This window comes from Cupressus sempervirens, chromosome 2 (assembly GCF_028749045.1).
Source record: "Cupressus sempervirens isolate cs-2001-9-10 chromosome 2, ASM2874904v1, whole genome shotgun sequence".
In the NCBI taxonomy this organism is placed as follows: Eukaryota; Viridiplantae; Streptophyta; class Pinopsida; order Cupressales; family Cupressaceae; genus Cupressus; species Cupressus sempervirens.
Window position 1 is genome coordinate 780,079,485 of NC_143119.1, and position 22,215 is coordinate 780,101,699.

The window sequence follows — 22,215 nt, forward strand, 5'->3', positions numbered from 1 at the left end:
TACAAGAATTCTTATCATAACAAATTATGTTTTTGAATAATTTTTTTTTTTTTTTTTTTTTGTAAAATTGATATATCCAAATTGAAAGTACTAAATTTCCACACATATTTCACTCATTCAATCTTAAATTACTTTCTTATATGAATCTTCAAAAATTATCAACAATATTAAACCTTGAAATAAAAATGAATAAACCATACATATATAACACTTTTTTAAAGGATAAACCTTCAGCATACACTTTTATTGGTTTACATTTGACATATAATATTCATATTCATATTCATGTTTGTAATAAAAATTCTTTTTTATGTCTGTAAAATGGTCTTATGCCGGGGAAATAGCTCTAATCTGCCTGCCCACAACCCTGCTACGGAGCTGTTTGCTGGAACACAAGCGTTTGTAGGAAGATCTCGCCTAAACATAGATTATAAATAGTCAATCGTGAGATGATGCTAGACTGAGCAAGCATTTTGAGTTTCTAGAAAGGGTGGCCCGATTTCTTTATCGATTTCTTGAATTTGGGGGCTGGAGATTTTTAGTTGCAGGTTCTATTGTTTTTTGATTTAATTTGTTGGATTTGAGCGGTTAATTATTAGTTTCAGATCTTCAGTTGAGTTCTATTTTGCCTCTTCCATCACAACAAAAAATAAGTATTGATTTTTTCAGCGATCATGATCTTGTTCTAAGATTTTACAGTGAGGTAAAACCCATTGGATTGTTTTGAACTTGAAGTAACTTACAGATGTTTTGAACCTGTCATCTTCTTCGTTATTAAAGTATCCCCTGTTTAACTTCTGAAATTCCATAAACCAGAAATACAATATTTGCTGTACATCACAGCCTTTTAGAGGTCAGCGGTTGGGTTTAGAGAACCTCCATTCATCTTCAGGCTGCGACATATGCATTAGTGGTACCGACGGCTGTTGGCATGAAGGCTTTTTGTAGAGGGCTAGATTTGGTTTTGGGGTAAGGAAAGTGCCTGGTTTTTCACCATGTTAGCAACACATATACATATTTGGTCAGAGAATTTTAAAATCACTTGTAGAATGTAAAATGAAAGAATTGCTACATGCATATGAGTATGCTCATGGTTTCGCGACCGCTCGAATTTGTTTTTAGTGTCAATAGACTGGAAAAATATAGAATGTGCATGATAGAATTGCATCAAAATAAAATTAAAACACAAAATTTTTCGTTAAAATTAGATAAATAATACTAATATAAGTAGTGATTTGTTAATATATGTTGAATATTTCAGAGTTGTTCATGATGTTTTATACGGACCAGTCAGAAGTTGAAAGTCAGGACCCTCTGTAGCATGTCGAGGAGGTTTATCACTTAGATATCAGTGGCCTTGTTGTTTGGAGTGACATAGTTCTTTAAATACTGCCTACCGGCCCATTCTTCTTTGCTTGGGGGGGGTTCGCACGCCATCCCTTATACCATCATATTTTATGGACATCCTATTGGGTAGTACATGAATTTTTTTTCCAATCTTATTTGTGCAAACTTGTCTATTCCACCCACTTTTCGTGACCTATATAATTTTTATTATGCAAATTTTTAACAATCTGTGAGATTTTTTTTAATGAGATCAAGGATTGTAATGTTTTGCAATGCATAAGTGTCAACAAGGGTTTCTCGATGCAACTGTGTTGGATTTTCTCAATTATCAGAATTTTTGATCTCAATCCATGCATACGACCTTTTCCTTGAAATCAGATGGTGCTTATATAAAAATTGTTTTAGATTGTTGTTTCTTTTAAGCCACTGAGATAGAATTTACTGTTCAATGATCCTAGCAACCTAACTATAACTAACCTCAGAGCAACTTGTGTTTCGCATTGTTTCCTTTTTTCCTTCTTTGACCACTACTTAAAGTACTCAACTATGTGTAGAGAGCGAAGGGTGGAATAGATGACGATTGAATCTTCTCCTCCAAATCAAATTGATGGCAAACAATTATCAGGTATGGTACACATTTGCCATTTGAACACTGTTTTTGATTCACAAGTATAATAGCTGAATTCAGGCTTTGAAATATATAGTGTTCGCAATTTTCAATTTTCAATAAATTCTCAAGATTTTATCTATTTTGTATATTCCAGTGTGGGTTTTGATGTCAGTTTATTTCAGAACGACCAAATCGCTCTTTAAGTAAGAACTATTCTTCGTTCTCCTCATATTAATTATTATGTTTCATACACATTGCCTTTTTTCAAATTTCGCAGGTGAATCTGTGAAACTAGTGGAAGGTGGCGGATCTCCTGAAGACAAAGTAGACATTACAAAGGAAAAGGATGGGAATTGGCCTTTTGCAAATTCAGAGACCATTAGAGAAGATCAAGTGCAAAATGCAGTCAAATTTTTATCTCACCCTAAAGTTAGAGGTTCTCCTGTCATGTATCGGCGCTCATTTCTTGAAAGAAAGGGCTTAACAAAGGAGGAAATCGATGAAGCATTTCGCCGCGTGCCAGTAAGAAAGTCATTCATTTTTCTTGCATGCTTCTTTGACAGTTATTTTTTTCATTTTTCTCTTCGGTCATTACATTTTATACTCAATTATATTGCTACAGTTTTGCTTGCATACATGCACTTAAGAGATGTGAATGTGCAGAGAACTCTTTGGTTTACTAATTTTTTGCAATGCATTCTAGGATCCCTCTTCTCAAGAATTGGCTGCAAGAACAACTGTCCCAACTCTAGGCAAGGATTCACCCATGACTTTTTTTTTCTTAAAAATCTCCAGTTGTGTAGCTATTGGTTTGCTGCTTTTTTGAGGACAAACCACTGAGTGTTTCTGGTGCACAAAATTATTAGTCTGCTTTTAGAAAACGTGATTACAACAATTTTTTTTTTCTTATCCTCACACTGGGTCTTTTTGTAAATGCTTTATATTATATTGGATTATGGCGAGAATCAAATCACTGAAGTTGTTTTCTATTTGTCTTTATAAAGAGAGGCAACCAATTGCACTTGCCACTCAACAATCTCAAGCTCCTGTTCAAACTCTACAGCCCTCTGCTGTCCCAGGTGCTACAGCATCAACACCTCCTATGGTTCAACTGTCACGTTTTCACTGGACACACCTTCTTTTGGCTTTGGGATTGCTTTCTGCAACTGGTGCTGGAACGGGTGTGATTTTCAAGGTTGGCTTTTACTTATATTTGTGGAATCTAGTTATATTGTTTAAAAATCTTGACACATTGTCTACAAACATTAGTCCCAGATCACAAGGAAGAAGGAAACACCAGACTTATGGTAATACAAGAGAAAGTTATGATTATAAGTTATTCACAGCCACTTGGTGATATATTAAAATCTAGTATTCATTATAATTTCCTTTTACTTGTAGTAAGTTGCCAGTAAATGTAAGCTTGGATTTACAAAGAAACTCTATAGTACTATTAGCGTATACCTATGCTGAAATTATTTGGCTATTGTAAGGTTAATGTTCTCCGCCATATTCATTTTGTAGTGGATAACGTTGCACTTGATGATGGTTTGTCTTTTGCCAGAAAGCAGTTATTCCCAGATTCAAATCTTGGATTCGGCAGATTGCTTCTGGAGCTGATGAGTTTGAACAAAAGAAGGCCATAGCACCTAGTCCAGCTGAGGAGGCTCTGGCTGCAGCTAAAGCTGCTGCTGCTGCAGCAGCTGAAGTAGCTGAAGCTAGCAGAGAAATGCTTAAATCAAAACTTGAAGGTCTGCAATTGATGCTTTTGTGGTTTTTAATGATCACACGAGCATTAATTCATTTAAAAGTCTCGCTGATGATTACCTGAACATTAGAGGAGAATGAAAATATGTATTCTATACTATACTTCAATTTATGCTTGGTTAGTGTTCTCTGCCAGATAGCAAACATTTGGAGGGGCTGATGCATTCTTTGGAAGAACAAACAAAAGAAATGAAGTCCATGAAAATTGCTCTTCAGGAGATAGAAAACCAGAGGCATCAAGTACTTATTGCTGGTAGCCGATTAGACAGTCAAAGTGCAAGCGAGACAAATAGGGGTATGTTTAATGTGCGGAGTGCAGCATTTCATTCACTAAGAGTACTCTTTAACAGAAGAAAATGTTACATATGAGCAAGAATTTAAAGATAAATTTATTCAACAAAGATAGAATAAGAATAATGCACAAGTTTTTTTAAGAAAATAGAGTGATACTAAAACATATTGATTCTTATAAAATAAATCAAAGCAGATAATGACTGCTTGAGGAGGATAAATGAAAGCATGGATAAGCTCATTTGGGAAGAATTCTGTCTTTAGGAGTAGGTCTTACTGCAAGAGAAGGCTTGCTCAACTATAACCACGACAAGATTCATTGTAATTAGGGGTGTTTGCTTTAACCATTTTTTGACTGCCCTGTCTGTTGGTTGTGTCTGAGCAGACCCTTGTTGTCTGTAAAGTTAGAATTTTATTTATCTGTTAGAACTTAGAACTTGTTATTTCCAGAGTATTTATATTAATTGGTATATTGGAGTCCACCTAGCAGATTGTCATTTGGAAATTCAGCAATTTTCTATGAATTTAGATTTGTAATATTCTTCAAAACTGGATCAATTTATATTTTCAATTTATTTTTTACCAATGAAATTAATTTCAAGATACATAGTACTTACTGTATTTTTAATTTTTTCTATTAACTAAATGAGTTTTATCCTATGTTGCATGAGTACTTGTACCCATACCCCTGGGATGCGTACCAGATACTCAGCGGGTACCTGGTGGGCACTTGGTGGAGAGCATCATAGTTAAGGACCCTGATTAATTTTTCTGATTTTTGTTTCAGTTTTCTGTATTCATATCAGCTTGTTGTTTATCAAGCTTAATTCAATACTTATTCAGTTTGAAACAATACTGATTAACAGTAAAATTTATCACTGTTCAAGTTAGAAGTTTATCATTTGCAATTTGTCATTGTTATAAGATTTATGATATTTGTTCTTGCAAAAAGTTTGCCTACTTTGTTATGCTTCCAAACATTTGGCATGTATTGTAATTACAAACATATTGCGAATTTGAAACTGAAAACAATACATTACATCTGCAAACTTTATCACAGTTCTTGTTTTAAAACTCATTGTTATGCTTCATATTTTCATATTTTCTATAAAATATTGAATTGTATTAAAAAAAATTGACATACCCAAATACCGTCTCCTACTTTGATAAATGGTCATACCTCTACCTGTACCCTAAGTACCCAAGTACCCCAGGCCCCGTGCAACCTTGAACTTATGTCTGCTGGTCTTGAAGACAAGTACAAATAGATGCTTTCCATCATTCCAGTGAAGCAATTTTTTGCCTAGGAATCTGTAGGATGAACATACTTCCAGAATTTGTTTTACCTTTAATTCAGTATGTATTAGTATATGTGGTATAAGCGTAGAGTGTCTAAAATGTGGTGTATGACCCTTTCATATAGTTTTTTTAGTTTTTGCTTTTTGGTCAGTCCCTCTAACTAGGGGCTAAACTGCTTTTTAAACTTATTTTTCTCCATAACAAGGAGCGGTTTTCCATTTGGAAATCATTTTTATGAGAATCAATTTCTTGGTTCATTGGATGTAGAGATTGCCCCCATAAAGCAGCTATGCTTTCTTATTTGACACAATCATGAAATTTAGTAAAGAGCTATCTAACCATTCTACCAAATGCATCAAACACATATGAATGGAACAAAGATTTTACTGATTTGCATTCTTAATTACCGCAAGTATCCTTTTTTGCATGAGACTGCAGTCCTCTTTACAATAAACTGCAAGCACAATCACTGTGGTTCTTTAATTACCATCTTCTGAGCTGATATGCAATATATGATGCTCTTGGAACTTCTCTTCTCTTGTTTTGTGACTCAACTTGTTCTAGTGTTCGTCTAATTTCCTTCTTCTGATTTCTTGCTCCTTTGTTATGTTGAATGGTTCTTTGTTTATAGCAAGTGCAAGCAAGTAAAGATGTTACGGACCACGGTAATGACCAATAATGTTGTATGATGGTCATTGGACATGGAAACTGATTTAGATGAACACGGCAAGCATTGGAACTCATTACGGTCATAATCATGAACCTCCTTGGAACCAATAAGTTTATGTATGTCTTCAAATATAGGTGTGCGATTCAAATGTTTGGTGCATGGCACAGACAGGTCTTTTTAATGGAATTTGAAAGTCACATTGCATAAACCAGTGATTAAAACATTTGACAATGATGTGGCTTCGTAGAATACGATCACTGTGACTTTTGAAATTGTTATGAATTTTTTTATAACTTGATACTATTTTTAATGATTCGTTAAGAGCTTAAGATATACTATAATCATTTTTGGTCACGTTATAAAGGTGTCACATCAAAGTTTACATTGTTTCTACGCATGAATTCTTGTAGATTGGCCGTTGTTGCAATATTCCAAGCTAAAGATGAAGTTCTTGGCTATGGTAGCTTGCAGGTGAAGAACTGTGAAATGAGTCTTCACAAAGCACTTTTAGAGTGTGAACAAGTTTAGCCAACAAGTTGATTTGAGCAAGGAATGATGAAGGCTCAGTTTTGACATTTAGAAAAGAATTAATAAAGATGGTGCACTATCTTTCAAAACAGCACATGATGGTACGAACTAGAGGTTTGCAACTGGTCTGTTAAAATGAAGTTAAAAGTTCCAAAAAAACCAAAGAATTTAAAGGGATGGCACCAACATGGATGGTGCCAAAATATTGTTGTTGCCTTGTAAAGCGTGAAAGATTGTGTAGGAGGCAATGTTTGAAACATCAAATCACAACACCAAATAAAAGTTTTTTTATGATGCCAGGTTAGTCTATCATGATGTCAAACAGTTAAGTTTTGGTGCAAGACAAAGAACAATGCCCGATCAGAGTTTCAAGAGGTCTAAAAGAGAAGTCAGTGATTGGAGGAGTAAAACTACACTCAACACAAGATAAACTATGTCAAATCTGAAGTTGCACTTTTAAGTTTCAAACAACTTAACTTTATCAAATCTGAAATATATAACCAAAAGACATAACAACCACAAGATGATAACCATTCAAAGTGATACAAGATATATTAACTAGGGAAACCCTTGATCATAGGGAAAACCTCAATAGAAAGATGCCCACAAGATGATGTACTAATATAAAAGTTCCTTGTGAAAGGATGTGACGTTGTTAGGCGTCAAATAAATACAATTAGTACATATGAGTCCTTGTTAGGAGACTTTGAATCTCCTTCAAAAGAATCTAACCCTATTAGGAGCTGATAAGAAGTCAATTGAACCCATTGTCCAAATTGCTTCAGAATTGTTCTCACTAAACAATTCAGAATAAAATATCCAAGAAAATGAATTGACTATAACAACAACTTATCTTGCCAATACAGTTCCTTTGAAGTTTCAATACATCACCAACATCTATCTCTACTCTGACCTTAGCAAAATTCTCATCCAACTTTTCATACAATCACATTACATTACATTACATATGACTGCATATGATGATTTTCAATTAAAGAAACATGTTTCCTTTATACCAAGTCCTAATCAACTAATTGAGTGGGTCTTGAGGCTTCCCAAATGTACAATGAATAATATAGGACCATCATAAGATATTACAATGAAGTTCCATATGCTACAATATAAATTACATCAATAACATAATATAGTCGATCTCCAAGGAATAACCCGCATGTTATCCTTCACAACTCTTCACAAACTGAAAATCAAATTTTGCCATCTTGAACATGTTTCTAACCAAAATCCAAGCCTATTGTACATGTTTTAACTCCATAAAAAAGATACAACACAAACAACATCATACAATTTCTTGTGCATTGGCCTGTAACTAGTCCTCTGCGAAACCTCTGCAAAGCATCTATACACATCCAAGAACATACTGCTAACTCCGCTGAATGTAACTATGCATCCACGAAGTGTGCCGAACATAACTGTCTTTGTTACTTTGCTTGAACTGTGCAAAAAGCTGATATGTTGACATCAATGACATGTTGGAGTTTGTAGCTGCAATAGAAATCTTTATCTCTGGATGTTAATTCTGTTATGGTCACCTTCAGTTGAAAAGGACGTTTATGATAATTGTAAAATTAAATACATCATGCATTACGGCATAGAAATACAAAGAGTCGTGTTTGTAATAAAGAGTTATATTGTTGGGAATTTCAAGAGATATTTTGTTGTAAAGTGAAGAGTCTCTCTTGTGCTATATATATATATATATATATATATATATATATATCTCGCATCTAATGAAAGACATTTTGTTATTAATATAATGAGTTTTTGTTGTGTGTGGCCAGGTTTTCACCTTTATTTTTGAATAGTTTTTCCAAGATATTTCTGAGTGTCTCTTTTATCTTTTTGATTATTTGTTATTATTGTTTATCTCTTTTCTGGGTTAAAATCCAACATTGTATCAAGGCTAGGTTGACAATGGCAATATAGGAGAATGTACAAGGTCAATTATGTCTATAAGTGTTGTGAGAGAGACATATGCATGTCTCTAATAATTCAATTTCCATTTCATATGTCTTATTATGTTCGTCTCCATCGCTATTGGAAGAAAATGTCATGACTTCAATATGGTATAAGTTGACATTTAGTTTTTATCTGATATAAATTCATCGGTGGAGGATCTGGAACCATCAAAATTCAAGGAAGGATATAGTCAAACATTCGCCCAATAGCCCTAGACAACCATCTGTGCTTTCGACAACTTTGTCAAGTCTTGGCTAGGATCCTGATAACTTAGGCTCTCTATTTAGGAGGTATTGGCGAATGGGAAAGAGTCAAGCTATTCGATCATGACTTGGACAGTCTGCACAATATTGTGAAGGCAAACAGAAACATACCAAAAACTGCAGCCATTTTCACAACTTATTTCAAGAAAAGCAAGGCCAATACCATGTTCTAATAAAGAAGATGACGATTTGTGTTTGATAACCCAAGATTTGTACTTTTGAATGAGTGGCACTATTCCGAGTGTTCATATTCTCTTCCCATAGCTGCAATGGTTCCTACCTTCAAGTAAAATGCGGCTTGGATAATCAAGTCATGTCCATTGAGTGCCTTTTCAAAGGTTGCTTTATTTTTCTTCTTATGTATGAGAGATGTAGGTCTTTCTCAGATTCTTACGGGTTGATTGGTGAACGTTGTAGAATCTCCATTCAACGAAAATGACAGTGAATATTCTCAAGGTTTCGATTGACAAGGAGGATGGGAGTGCATGCTAAAATTGCCTAAGAATGAGACCTTCTTTGTTCTCTTCTCTTCTTCCATTGACAATTTTTTTTAATACGGTGGTTATGTGTAGTTCGCGATTTTGTGAATGTTATATTGGTGGTGAAAGTTGGGGGAAGTTGAGGCTTGTTTTTTACGTCTTCCTTTGGTTACAATTTCCTCCAATAATTTCCGGTTACTATTCGATGATTTTTTTGGCATTTGTTCTTCGAAGATCAAATATTTCTTGTTCGATTGATGTTGGTAGGAAGATGGGCAGAAAAAGAACATCAAGAGAAAAGCGAAATAAAATAGTAGTTTTTGAAATTATTAGTGCAAGATGGATTCCAGCTGGAATAGAACAAGCCACAATCATATTTTTTCTAACAAAGAAAGACAAAGATCAGTGCTAACGATTCCTAAATTTCCCTTTGTCACTTTTGGTTTCAATCATAACTCTTTCTAACTTGTCGAATGCAGTAGTTACATAGGACACAATGTATGTCATGTTAGCACAAGAAAACGTATATTCATGCCATGTGACATGACAACACAACAAAACTTATCTTTTGAGCCATTGAGAATTCCAGGGAGACTTAATTGTGCACATTTTTGTAAAAACAATTGTGCTGAAGAAAAAGGCAAAGTTGCATTGTGAATTGTGATTTTTATATTGTGATCTCTCAGAGGTTCCCTTCTTATATTATTGTGAAGTTATAGAGGAGTATTCGGGGAGGAGCAACTTACATTTGCACATTCAACTCTTATTTGACAAAGCCTTATAAAGATATAATTTGTGAAGGAGAGAGAGGGAGTATTGTAGGACACAATGGACATTGTGGAGAGCCTTGTCAAATAGACTCTGATGCATTGAATAAAGCTGCAGAGGGGAGAAAGGCCTGTAAGAATTTGATAAGGCAAATGCCTGGCAGTGACATTGGAGAAAATCAAATAGATAAGTTGTTTTCTTCTTTCTTGAATATTGATTTGATTACTGAGAACAATGATTGTTATATAATAATGGTTTCATAGATTCTGATTCTCAGTGGGAAGCGTAGTGATTGTTCTTGAGTTTGTGGAAGTTGTTAGAGTTTGGCCTACAGAAATAGAGGGTGGAGTAAAGATTTATGTTGAAGTGCCTTCTAGAGGAAAAATTCAACATTGATATTTGTAGCAAGAGGGCTAGAACGATTGAATGGATCTTGTTTGGCATCAACATCAACATAGACATTAGCATTATTTTTGAAGAGTTCACGAATTTTACTATATATACTTGTAGCATTGATAAGTTGATTTTCTCTCTCTTGGTTGCAAGATGCAACAAGATAAGAATTATAGCTCCAAAAGGAGATGTTGAGCTTTAGAGGGGGATTTTAGCTTTAGAGGGAGGCTTCATAATTTAGAGAGATTTCTTATAGAATTCCCATCATTCTCATATATGCTTGTGATGCTTGTGGTATTTGAGACTTAAATGGAACTAAGTCTTGTTTTTGTTATGCCTATTTCTATTCTTGTGTGAATAAATAAGATTGTAAGAATCGGCTATGATAACTCTTTCACTTTGGGAAGTGAATATCATGTTGAGAGAGGCCATGATGACATCACCTTGAGAAATTCCATGATGAGAGTTGGATGTCATGTTGAGAGATTCCACGAAAGTTCATGTTGAGATAGTCTATGATTAAAGGCTTAGTTGTGATTCTTACAAGTCTATCATGTTGAGTGCTTCCATGATTATGAGTAATTGTTTTAGGACTATTGATTACTAATAATAAGTATATTATTCTGTTAGTGTCACATTGAGAGATTTCATGACAACATCTTGATAAAAATTGTTTGTGTTTCTTGCAAATTTTTCATGATGAGTGATTCCATGAAATTTTATAGGATCTATGTGATTAGATTTTATCATTGATATTTTGGTTGCAGCCTTGTGTGATTGTTTAGCTAAAGATTTCTTTCTTTCTAAGAGGGAGTGTTGGAGTTTGTAGGTGCGATAAAAATCTCTATCTTTGGGTGTTAATTCTTCGTTATAGTCACTTTCAGCTGAAAAGGACGTTTATTATAATTGTATTATTAAATACAATGACATGTGTCATTCGTCATGCGTTAAGGCATGGAACTACAAAGAGTTATGTTTGTAATAAAGAGTTATATTGTCGGGAATTCCAAGAGACCTTTTGTTGCAAAGTGAAGAGTCTCTCTTGTGTTATATATGTCGCATCTAGCGAAAGGCATTGTACACATGAAGTTATTATCAATAAAATGATCTTTTGTTATGTGTGGCTTGGTTTTTCCCGTCAAAGGGTTTTCCTAGGACATTTCTTAGTGTCTCTTGTATCTTTTTTGATTATTTGTTATTGCCGTTTATTTGTTTTCTAGGTTAAAATCCAACATGACAAACCAAGACATGAATGCAAGAGATAAGCTCTCAATCATCTCCCAAAGCATACTAGCAATCTCCCCAAGGCATTCATGCCAACAATCCCCCCCTTTGGCATTGATGGCAAGATATGATGAAAAACATCAAAAGTTCCAAAAATACCAAATATATTTCTTCCTCATCTGCAAACTCAACCAACCAATACAATACATCAATCTGCTACAAAGATACTCTCCCCCATTAATTTATATCTCTTCCATATCTCTCCCCAAAGTAACATCAATACAAAAGGTGTTTTTCATGTATATCTCTCCCGCATTGATATCAATGGCAAAGGTACCATTATGCTGATTCTTGAAGTTCAATCATCTCCAATACAATCTGAAAAAGCTCACCAAGTGTAAAAAGACACTATTCAACAATGCTCAAGAGTTCTCAATAATTTTGTCCACGAATGAGTACTCCCCCAGGTAAACATTACCAACATACAATCCAAATGTAAGAATAAGCTCTTGATATACTAGATTGATGCAATCCTACATCAACTACTTTGAAGAAGGTTGGGGCATATCCCCAAGCATGCCTCTCAAGTACTCAAAGGTGTCCTTAACCAAAGGTTTTGTAAATATGTTTGCTATCTGCTCCTTTGTGCTAACATACTCCAATTTGATTTCTTTCTTTGCTATCTTCTCTCTCAATAAATGATACTTTATTGCAATGTGCTCAGTCTTTGAATGCAACACTGGACTCTTTGACATATTAATTGTGCTTGTGTTGTCACAATGTATGATAATAGATTCTAAAAATTCAATACCAATGTCTTGTAACATCTGCTTCACCCAAATAATCTGATTACAATTGTTTGTTATTGCAACATACTTTGCTTCTCCTATACATTGTGATATGCAATTTTGTTTCTTGCTTAGCCATGAAACCAATCTTCCTCCCAAAAAGAATGCTTCACCACTTGTACTTTTCCTATCATCAACATTTCTTGCTCAATTTGCATCTGTGTATGCACATAAGGTAATGTCACGTGTTTTGTCATGCCATAGCCATAATCTGATGTACCCTTCAAATATCTGAATATCCTCTTTATTGCTGCCAAATGTGTCTCTTTAGGATCTGTTTGGAATCTTGTACCAATTCCAATTGCATTAGCTATATCTGGTCTTGCATGAGTCAAATACTACAATCCTCCTATCGTAGATTTGTATCTTGTTTGCACTGTACTGGTGATCCATCCTTACTTGATAATTTGCATCCTGTAACCATAGGTGTCCCAACTAGTTTACAATTCTCCAAACCAAACTTTGTCAACAAATTTTTAAGATATTTAGTTTGTGATATGAAAATGCCATTCTCATTCTAAGTTATTTGCAATCCTAAGAAATACTTCATTTCACCAATCATACTTATCTCAAATTCATTCTTCATTCTTTTGAAAATTTCTTACTAGCTTCGTCATTTCCTCCAATACATGTTACTATCAACATTGCCTTTCTTAAATCCCAAATTCTGTAAATGCTTATCCAATCTTGCATACCAAGCTCTAGGTGCTTGCTTCAATCCATACAATGCTTTCTTCCATCTGCAAACCATGTCCTTGTCTCTTGTTAGGGGAAATCCATCAGGTTGTTCAATGTAAACTTCTTCCTCAAGCTCACCATTAAAAAAAGTTGACTTAACATCCATCTGATAAACTTAAAAATTTTTGTTAGCTGCATATACCAAAAAGATTCTCACTGCTTCAAGTCTAGTAACAGGGGCAAAAGTTTTCTCAAAAGCAATTCCTTCTTGTTGTGAATAACCTTTGCATATTAAGCTTTCTTTATTTCTTACTACTTATCCTTGCTCATTCATTTTGTTTCTGAATACCCATTTAGTTCCAATAACATTCTTGTTTTTAGGTCTAGGAACCGATTCCCACTTCTTGTTCTTCTCAATCTGTTTTGATTCCTCTTTCATAGCGTTTTCCAAAATTCATCATCACAAACTTCATCTGCAATCTTTGGTTCAACTTGAGATATCAAACATAATTCTTCACTTACCTTATTTCTTGTCATCACTCCCTTGTTTGCACATTCAATGATTTGAATCATAGGGTATGATTTGAATCATAGGGTGATATCTTGCAACATATCTACTAGGTGTTCCTAGCTCTGTTATGACTTTTGCTATAGGTTGTGATCTAGGTTCTTCTCTTTGTATTTTTGTTTGCAAATCAGTATCAATCTCATAAAACAACTCCTGCTCAACATTCTGATTGATAGTCCTTTGATTATTATTTTCATCAGAATCATAATCAAGTATTCTTTCTTGAATTCTTAACTTCTCATCAACCTTCACATTAGGGCTTTCAACAATACTTTTCAACCATTGATTAAAACATCTATATGCCTTACTCTTCAAAGAATATCCAAAGAACATTCCTTCATCACTTCTTGAGTCAAATTTGCCAATATCATCATCTCTTTTGATATAACGCTTACTTCCAAAGATTATAAAATATTTCACAATAGGTGTATGTCCAAACCATAGTTCATAGGGTGTCTTACGAGTACCTTGCCTCATCTGCACTCTGTTCATTATGTATACTACGGTGTTCATTGCTTCTCTCCAAAAGATATGTGAAACATTATTCTCAAACATCATTGCTCTAGCCACCTCTCTAACTGATCTGTTTCTCCTTTTTGCTATCCCATTTTGCTGTGGCGTCTTAGGGGCTAAAAGTTGTCTCTTGATTCCATTATCCTCACAAGAAATGTTAAGCTCATTTGAAATGAATTCTCCTCCTCTATTTGATCCCAAACACTTAGTTTTTTATCCAGATCCATTCTTTACATCATTCTTAAATAAGTTGAATTTCTCGAAAGCTTCATTCTTTTCTCTAAGAAATGCTACCCACATCATCAATAAAAAGCATAAAATACCTTTCACTGTAGAAAGCTCTAGTTTTTGTAGGATCACTCAAATCGTTGTGCACAATCTCCAACTTCACTGTAGTAGTAAACATCTTGTAAAATCATCAATAAAAAACATAAAATACCTTTCACCATAGAATGCTCTAGTTTTTGTAGGACCCCTCAAATTTGTGTGCACAATCTCCAACTTCACTGTAGTAGTAAACATCTTGCTTGGAAATGAACTCTTCTTTTGCTTTTCCATCACACATTCCTTACAAACCATGTTAGATGGTTTTCCAATCTTAGGCAAATCTCTAATTGCATGTGCAATACGTATCGTCACAGTGTTATCAAAGATAACCGTCACCAACCTTTTCTACCAAACATGTCATCTCAGAAGGATTTAATTGTAAAATTTCACCTCTTGTCCTTGTACTTGTACCAATTAACTTACCATCTTTATCCTTGATTATACAAGTCTTCTTTGTGAATTGGAACAAATATCCCTTATTCACAAGCTGTCCAACACTCAAAAGATTATGTTTCAAACCATCAACAAAATAGACATCCTCAGTGTTAGTTTTTCCATAAAGTGTAATAGATCCTTTTCCTTTAATTTGACAAGGTGCATTATTTCCAACTCTAACCACTCCTCCATCATAATTGTTAAACACAACAAACTTATTCATATCTTTTGTCATATGGTGAGAGCAACCACTATCTATAATCCAATCAGACTTTTTGTTCTCAACATGTGATACTAAGACTTCTCTTCTATTACCTTTTCTTTCACCTCTTTTTCAGGACTCTTATTTAATAGCAACAAATCCAAGTTCATCATCCTCATTACCACTCTGTAAGAAATTTATCACCTTAAAATTGAATTCATCATCTTCATCAACATAGCAATCTTGTCTAAATTTTTTTTGACTTTTAAGGCTTCCTATGTCTTGCCTTCTTTTCTCTTTTAGGACATTATGATGAAAAATGACCAAGTTCTTAGTAAGTCCAACAAGAAATTTTTTTCTTACTTTTAGGTTACCTTTTCATAAGTAATGCAAGTCCTTCATCAATCTTCTTATCTTCTTATTTGACTGTCCATTCTCTAGCATAATCTCCACTTGTACCCGTACTCCTTGTAAGTTTAGCTCTATCTTTATGTACACTAAAAGCTCTCTATCCTAGTTGCTCCTTCATTTTGCTTCAACTTCTGTTCAAATGCTTGCAACTTCCTGAGTAATGTTTCTCTGGTGAAATTTGGTGTCATAGAAATAATTTTTTTAACGATCTCAACTTTATGTGCATATTCAGGGGTCAAAGATTTCAATATCTTCCATACCACTTCATCTTTTGTCGGAGTTCCTTTACGACTCTTGGTTCTTGCAACAATCTCAAATATCCTACCAAAATATGCTCTAATAGATTCATCTTCCATCATCTAACATTATCCAACAAATTCTTCCAACTTTGAAGTCTAGATTTCTTTGCAAATTTATCGCCTTCAAAAATTTTTTGTAAGTTAATCCAAATTTCATGTGCAAGGTATAAGCCTTTTACCTCAACATACTCAGATTCCGGAAGAGCTGATAACAATGCTTCTCTAGCATACATATTGCACATGAATAGATCTTTGTCATCTTGACAACATGATTCTAGATCCTTTCCTTCTATGACTGCCTTACTCTCCCTTGCAACCAACCAATAATTTGCTCCCATGCATAGCAAGCATTCATCCTATCCTTCTAGTTATCATAGCTCACTCCATCAAATTGCAAACTTTCCTTCTTGAATGTAGCCATGAATCTCCTTAAGCTGTTAAACTTTCTCTTCAAGGACCTATTGCTTTGATACCAATAGTTAGAAAGTAAAGTCTACCAATATAATTGAGAGGGGAGGGGGGGTGTTGAATCAATTATGCACTTTAAAAGACTTAAACTAACTCTATCAAATCTAAAAGATATAACAATCATAAGATGATAACCATGTAAGTGAACACAAGATATGTTAACTAGGGAAACCCTTGATCATAGGGAAAACCTCAGTGGGAATGATGCCCACAAGATGATGTGCTTATATAAAATTTTCTGATGAAAGGTTGGGACCCTGTTAGGAGTCAAATAAATACAATCAATACATATGAGTCCCTGTTAGGAGACTTTGACTCTCTGTGAGAAGATTCCAACCTTTTTAGGAGCTGTTTCAACCATGTTAGAAGTTGATAAGAAGTCAACTGAACCCACTGTCCAAATTGCTTCAGAACTGTTCTCACTAAACAATACATGATAATATATCCAAGAAAATGGACTGAGTATAACAACAACTTATCTTGCCAATACAGTGCTTTTGAAGTTTCAATACATCACCAACACCTATCTCTGGTTTTACCTTAGTGAAATTTGCATCTAACTTCGCATATAATCACATTACATTACATATGACCGCATATGATGATTTTCAAACAAGGAAACATCTTTCCTTAATACTAAGTCCTAATCAATTAATTGAGTCGGCCTTGAGGCTTCCCCAATGTACAATGAATAATATAGGACCATCATAAGATATTACTATTAAGTTCCACATGCTACAATATAGTTCACATCAATAACATAACAAAATAGGACTATAAGGAATAACCCACACATTATCCTTCACAAGTCTTCACAAATTGAAAACCAAATTCTGCCATCTCGAACATAGTATCTCGAACATGTTTCTAACCAAAATCCAAGACTTCTGAGTAAGCTTTAATTCCATCAAAAAGATACAACATGAACACCAAAATACAGTTTCCTGTACATTGGCTTGTAACCAGACCTCTGCAAAATTTTTGTAACTCGCAAAAAACTTCATAACTCTTTCTGCGCACATAGGCATAGCATCTATACACATCCAAGAACATACTGCTAACCCCGCCGAATCTAACTCTACATCCACGAATTGCACTGAACAAAATTGTCTCTGCTACTCTGCCTAAACTATCCATAAAGCTGATATGTTGACATCAATGACAAACCAAGTCATGAATGCAACACATAAGCATTCAATTATCTCCCAAAGCATACTAGCAATCTCCTTAAGGCATTCATGCCAACAAAGCCCTCTTTTTGTTTCAATGTGGCTTATAGGCAACAAGGTGTGGGTATGACTCCTCGGCTCATGGGAACAATAGGCTAGGTTAGGCCCCCTTTCTAGTTCATGAGAGCAGAATGGCGGAGTTAGGCTCTCTTCTTGGTTCACAAGAGTAGAAAGATGGGGTTAGGCATCTTTCTACGAATTTACTTATGAACAACAAGGTAGGTTTAGGTCCTCGTTGTGGTTCCAAATGGCTTACAAGTAACAAGGTGGGGTTAGGCCCTCTTTCTAGCCCAAAACAACTTATGGGAAACAAGGTTGGGTTGGGGCATCTTTTTGGCTCATGGGAGCAGCAAGGTGGGGTTAGGGTCTGCATTACAATCTGATTTTCCAACTCTATGACAACTGATTGACTATTGACCAAAAGGGATGATGCATGAATAGGGAAAGTAGATACAAGTACCCCTCTAGGTACATCACCTCAGGTGGATGTCCAATGTGCTTGCCATTAGGGCCAAGAGGGTGTGTCTTCCCTTGGACTTAGTGTGTGGACGGCTTTGGGTGGACCCATCATGCTTCTTCCTCTAAATCTATTGCGACTGAATACTAGGGCAAGTTCTTGGAAAATCAACGGATGCATTCTATCAAAATGAGTAGATTTCCACAATCCATAAGTTATTGGATGTTGCTTCTGGATTTGCCTGTGTGAGCAGTTTTTATGTTTTGGATTACACTCTATGATCCATTGCCTTTCTCCTTATGCTCTTTATCATCCTCATTATTGATCACAAAGTATGATTCAAACTGTTGATGCATATAATGCTGACGCAATCAAATTGATGAGAAGGGAACTAATCATATGTGTTATTCTGTGTATGCTGTACATTTTCATATGTTCGTGTGTATAATTTGTGTTTTTATGTATGCTCTGTGTCTGCATATATTCATGTGTATACTTCATGTTTTTATGTGTATGCTTCATATCTCATGTGTTTCCAGTATGTCTCCCCAACTTATTATTGTAAACATATTCCTTTCAGCAAAAACTTCTTTACTATTTGCCTACATTTCAGGAAAAAAATTAGAAAGAAAATTCAAAAAAGGAATGGGCCACCTGCAAAAACTGGGGCTGATTGCCCTCTCTTGGGATGCCCTATCCTGGCAACTGCCCCATCTTGTTACCTTTGGCTGGCTCTGCTAAGCTGTCTGTTTTGCTAATTCTATTGTCATTTTTTTTGGGATTTGGGGTGTGGTGCATCCTTTTGAGGGCATTCTTAATGCTTTTTCTCTTGTGTGTGTGCACCACTTGACACACTTGTGGTGCTTAATTTTTAGTGTGCATTGATATTTGCATGTAAATTACTTCCTGCAATCATATTGGATGAAAATTCAATATGATGAAAATTACTTCTTTACTATTTGCCTACATTTCAGGAAAAAAATTAGAAAGAAAATTCAAAAAAGGAATGGGCCACCTACAAAAACTGGGGCTAATTGACCTGCCTTGTGATGCCCTATCCTGGCAACTGCCCCATCTTGTTACCTTTGGCTGGCTCTGCTAAGCTGTCTGTTTTGTTAATTCTATTAAGTGTCATTTTTTTGGGATTTGGGGTGTGGTGCATCCTTTTGAGGGCATTCTTAATGCTTTTTCTCTTGTGTGTGTGCGCCACTTGACACACTTGTGGTGCTTAATTTTTAGTGTGCATTGATATTTGCATGTAAATTACTTCCTGCAATCATATTGGATGATAGAGAATGCCACTCATGTATTCTGTAGTTTTTCTTAGCAAGGTCTCTACCCCCTACTTTTGGGAAAAGTTTGGTTGCTGGCAAGCGCACTAAGTTGCTTAATACTTCAGATGTTAAGGTCACATTTCTTCCACCTTTTTAAACTTTCAAAATCACATTGAGGACATTGAGTTCTCATCTATCAACTATTTCCTTTTGTGTTTATTTGGTAATACCTTGCCGTTTCTTGATGTTTCCATATGTCATATTTTTCATATGTATTGATACTAATTGTTCTGAATACGATGATGCAGGGCATGAAGACTCACACAACTTTATTTTTTCATCTCTGTGATCCATTTTTTAACACTTATTTTTAGGATATTCGCCTCATTAGAGAATCAACTCTTTAGGATTCCTATTTGTCTGACCTTGGTTGTTTTTTGTCAAAAGCTATCTTGATGATTATACTTATCCATTAAAAGGAACTGCTATGGTGTTCGATGTAACTTTCCATCTAACTAATAATGGAATTTCTTGATCACCTCTTTGAGATTCCTATTTGGGTGATGTTTTCCTAATATTTGTAGAATCCCATCTTATTGATTCTTCTAATTTTTTTGAAGACATTGTATTTCTGTTTTATAAAAGTTCAGACATAGGTGTTTTTGGAACTGATTCACCAACTCTGACTTTGTGATCCACATCTTTTAGTGACGGCAACATTTTCGTAGCTTATTGCGATGTCTTTTCCATGATATCAGCAGAACATTGAACCAATTCAAGACCATTTCTTGTTGCCTTTTCATTATCCTTGTTTTGAATAGAAGACTCTCAATACATGTTTTTATATCTCTCTTTCCAAAATTATTGTCTCGTGCAACTGAACCTACAAAATCTAGTTGTTGTTCATCTTCATCAGCTTGTGGCTATTTAGTGTATTAAAACTTACAAATGAGCAACAATACAATTACTTTTGGTGTCTTCATTGAACCCTTAATATGCTTATCTTTGAACATTGTTATGAGTGAAGGAAGTTGTCCTTTGGGGAGTGTTCCAAGTCCTTGTGTATTGAGTCTCTTGTACATAGTTACTTCATCAGCACTTGTTGTTGAGAACAAGGCGAAATCTGTAATATAAAATCTCTGTTAAAGCCCCATGAAAGGAAAACTAGTTTTCACAAGGTTAAAGGCTGCTATCAGAATGCAATGGCATATCCGTATAGCAAGTGTCATGACAACGTTCCCAGTGGAGGTAGTAGAGGTTGTGGTGCTGTGGGGGGAGGTTTCCCTGAAGTCCCCATTTCTCAGAAACGTCCACTTATTGGGGACATTTTTTTTTTTGAGGAAGATGCATACCCATGGAACATCACTAATTTCCTGTTTGAAATTATTACAATTATTAAATGTAAGATGTCATCGAAGCCAATAAGAGGTAACTGCAAAATCTTAAAAGCAAGAGTGATATGATACAGTCAATAAGATAACTATTTAAGTTAGTGGAGAGAGAGAGAGAGAGAGAGAGAGAGAGAGAGAGAGAGAGAGAGAGAGAATGATCATGTTTTAATGCTAAATAATATTGCATAAATCACACGATAAGGAAACATCAAATGTGGAAGTATACTACACCTTTGTTTTTCACTCCTTTGAAAAACATACAGGCAAACCTTAACACTGATAAACTCATAGTTGCATGAAAATAAATGTGTAGTATGATGTTTTAGAAACAACTTCAATTTTGTTCTGTTAAAGAACTTCTTAAATCTTACATTCTTTCTCTTGCTTGGATATTTATGCTAGATAACTAAAAAACTTATCTTCCGAAAGTAGCTTTGATTATACAATCACTCTTGTCACTTATAAGTATTAGGTGGAAAATAAGCCTAAGTGACTAATGAATAATTGCATTTTAGGCTTAGCATTAGTTGGAAAATAAGCCGAAATGACTAATGAATAATTGCATTTAAGGCTTATTTTGTAAATTAAAAGATTTTCACTTTAGTCCTTCAAAAGTGAAATGCAAATATACTAACTTGAGCCACTTGAACTTTTTCTTCTCCATGCCGATATTGCACTTGTGTAGGTGGTCTTATGCAAGCTAAAACTTATCAAGTAAAAGGGTATAGGGATAAACCCAATTGAGGTAGGACAATTCAAATTCCTGTTTTCAAATCGTTTGAATCCAAATTAGCATTATTGGTCTATGTTTATAGTGATTACTTGCATTAGACATAGTCCTAGGTCATATTTAAAATAGGCCGAGTAATTTTCTTGCTTTTCTCTGATAAAATTAAGAACCAAAAGATTATGAATGCAATAATCAGAAACTTTAAACATGAGAACAATTACCTCAAGATATTTATCGTGGGAAAACCCTCCAGTTTGAGGGGGAAACTGCAACCACACACAAAATAGTTCCTTTACTGAAAAATCAAAAGATTCAATACAAAGCTTAAAAAACTTATATGGAAGAATGACTTTTTCAACAGACAATTATCACATAATAATCTCATATACATGTCCTTTTTGAATCACAAAACACCTACAAAACTGATCACATGATAACGACCCTCAAAGCATTATACTGTTGAGCAATACATTGCACACTATCTCTGAACAACAACTCAAAGATAGGCTCACGATAATCATAAAGAAAATATATCAGTTTCTTGACATTGTTATCTCCAACCAAATTGCTTCAACCATACTCGCACAAACTCTTAATACTTGTAAGATACAACCCAATGCTACGTCAAGGGTCAACGACAATTACCATGCCGGTTTATATTCCTCCTACCATAAGGACCATGCAATCACTAGGAAACTGAGGACACTTGGATTATCATCGTGGATGGCATGGACGGTGGCAACAAATAAAGGGAACTGATCCATTTCCA

General features: G+C 34.8%; 1 protein-coding gene across 6 annotated transcripts in view; it reads left to right on the forward strand.

The window, feature by feature from the left end:
* The first annotated feature begins 273 nt into the window (after nt 1-273).
* The window catches only part of LOC149575790 (peroxisomal membrane protein PEX14-like), a 70,117-nt gene continuing 48,175 nt past the window's right edge, over nt 274-22,215 (forward strand). For 2 of the 6 annotated variants that reach the window (XM_089815577.1, XM_089815576.1), the window contains exons 1-8: nt 294-703; nt 817-969; nt 1,902-1,972; nt 2,235-2,479; nt 2,661-2,709; nt 2,962-3,152; nt 3,522-3,708; nt 3,861-4,019. In XM_089815577.1, the coding sequence (XP_089671703.1) occupies nt 1,921-1,972; nt 2,235-2,479; nt 2,661-2,709; nt 2,962-3,152; nt 3,522-3,708; nt 3,861-4,019 (883 nt within the window). In that variant the 5' untranslated portion in view covers nt 294-703; nt 817-969; nt 1,902-1,920. Of the gene's footprint in view, nt 704-816; nt 970-1,901; nt 1,973-2,234; nt 2,480-2,660; nt 2,710-2,961; nt 3,153-3,521; nt 3,709-3,860; nt 4,020-22,215 lie in introns of all 6 variants that reach the window. The other 4 variants (XM_089815580.1, XM_089815581.1, XM_089815578.1 and 1 more) reach the window with 4 other exon arrangements.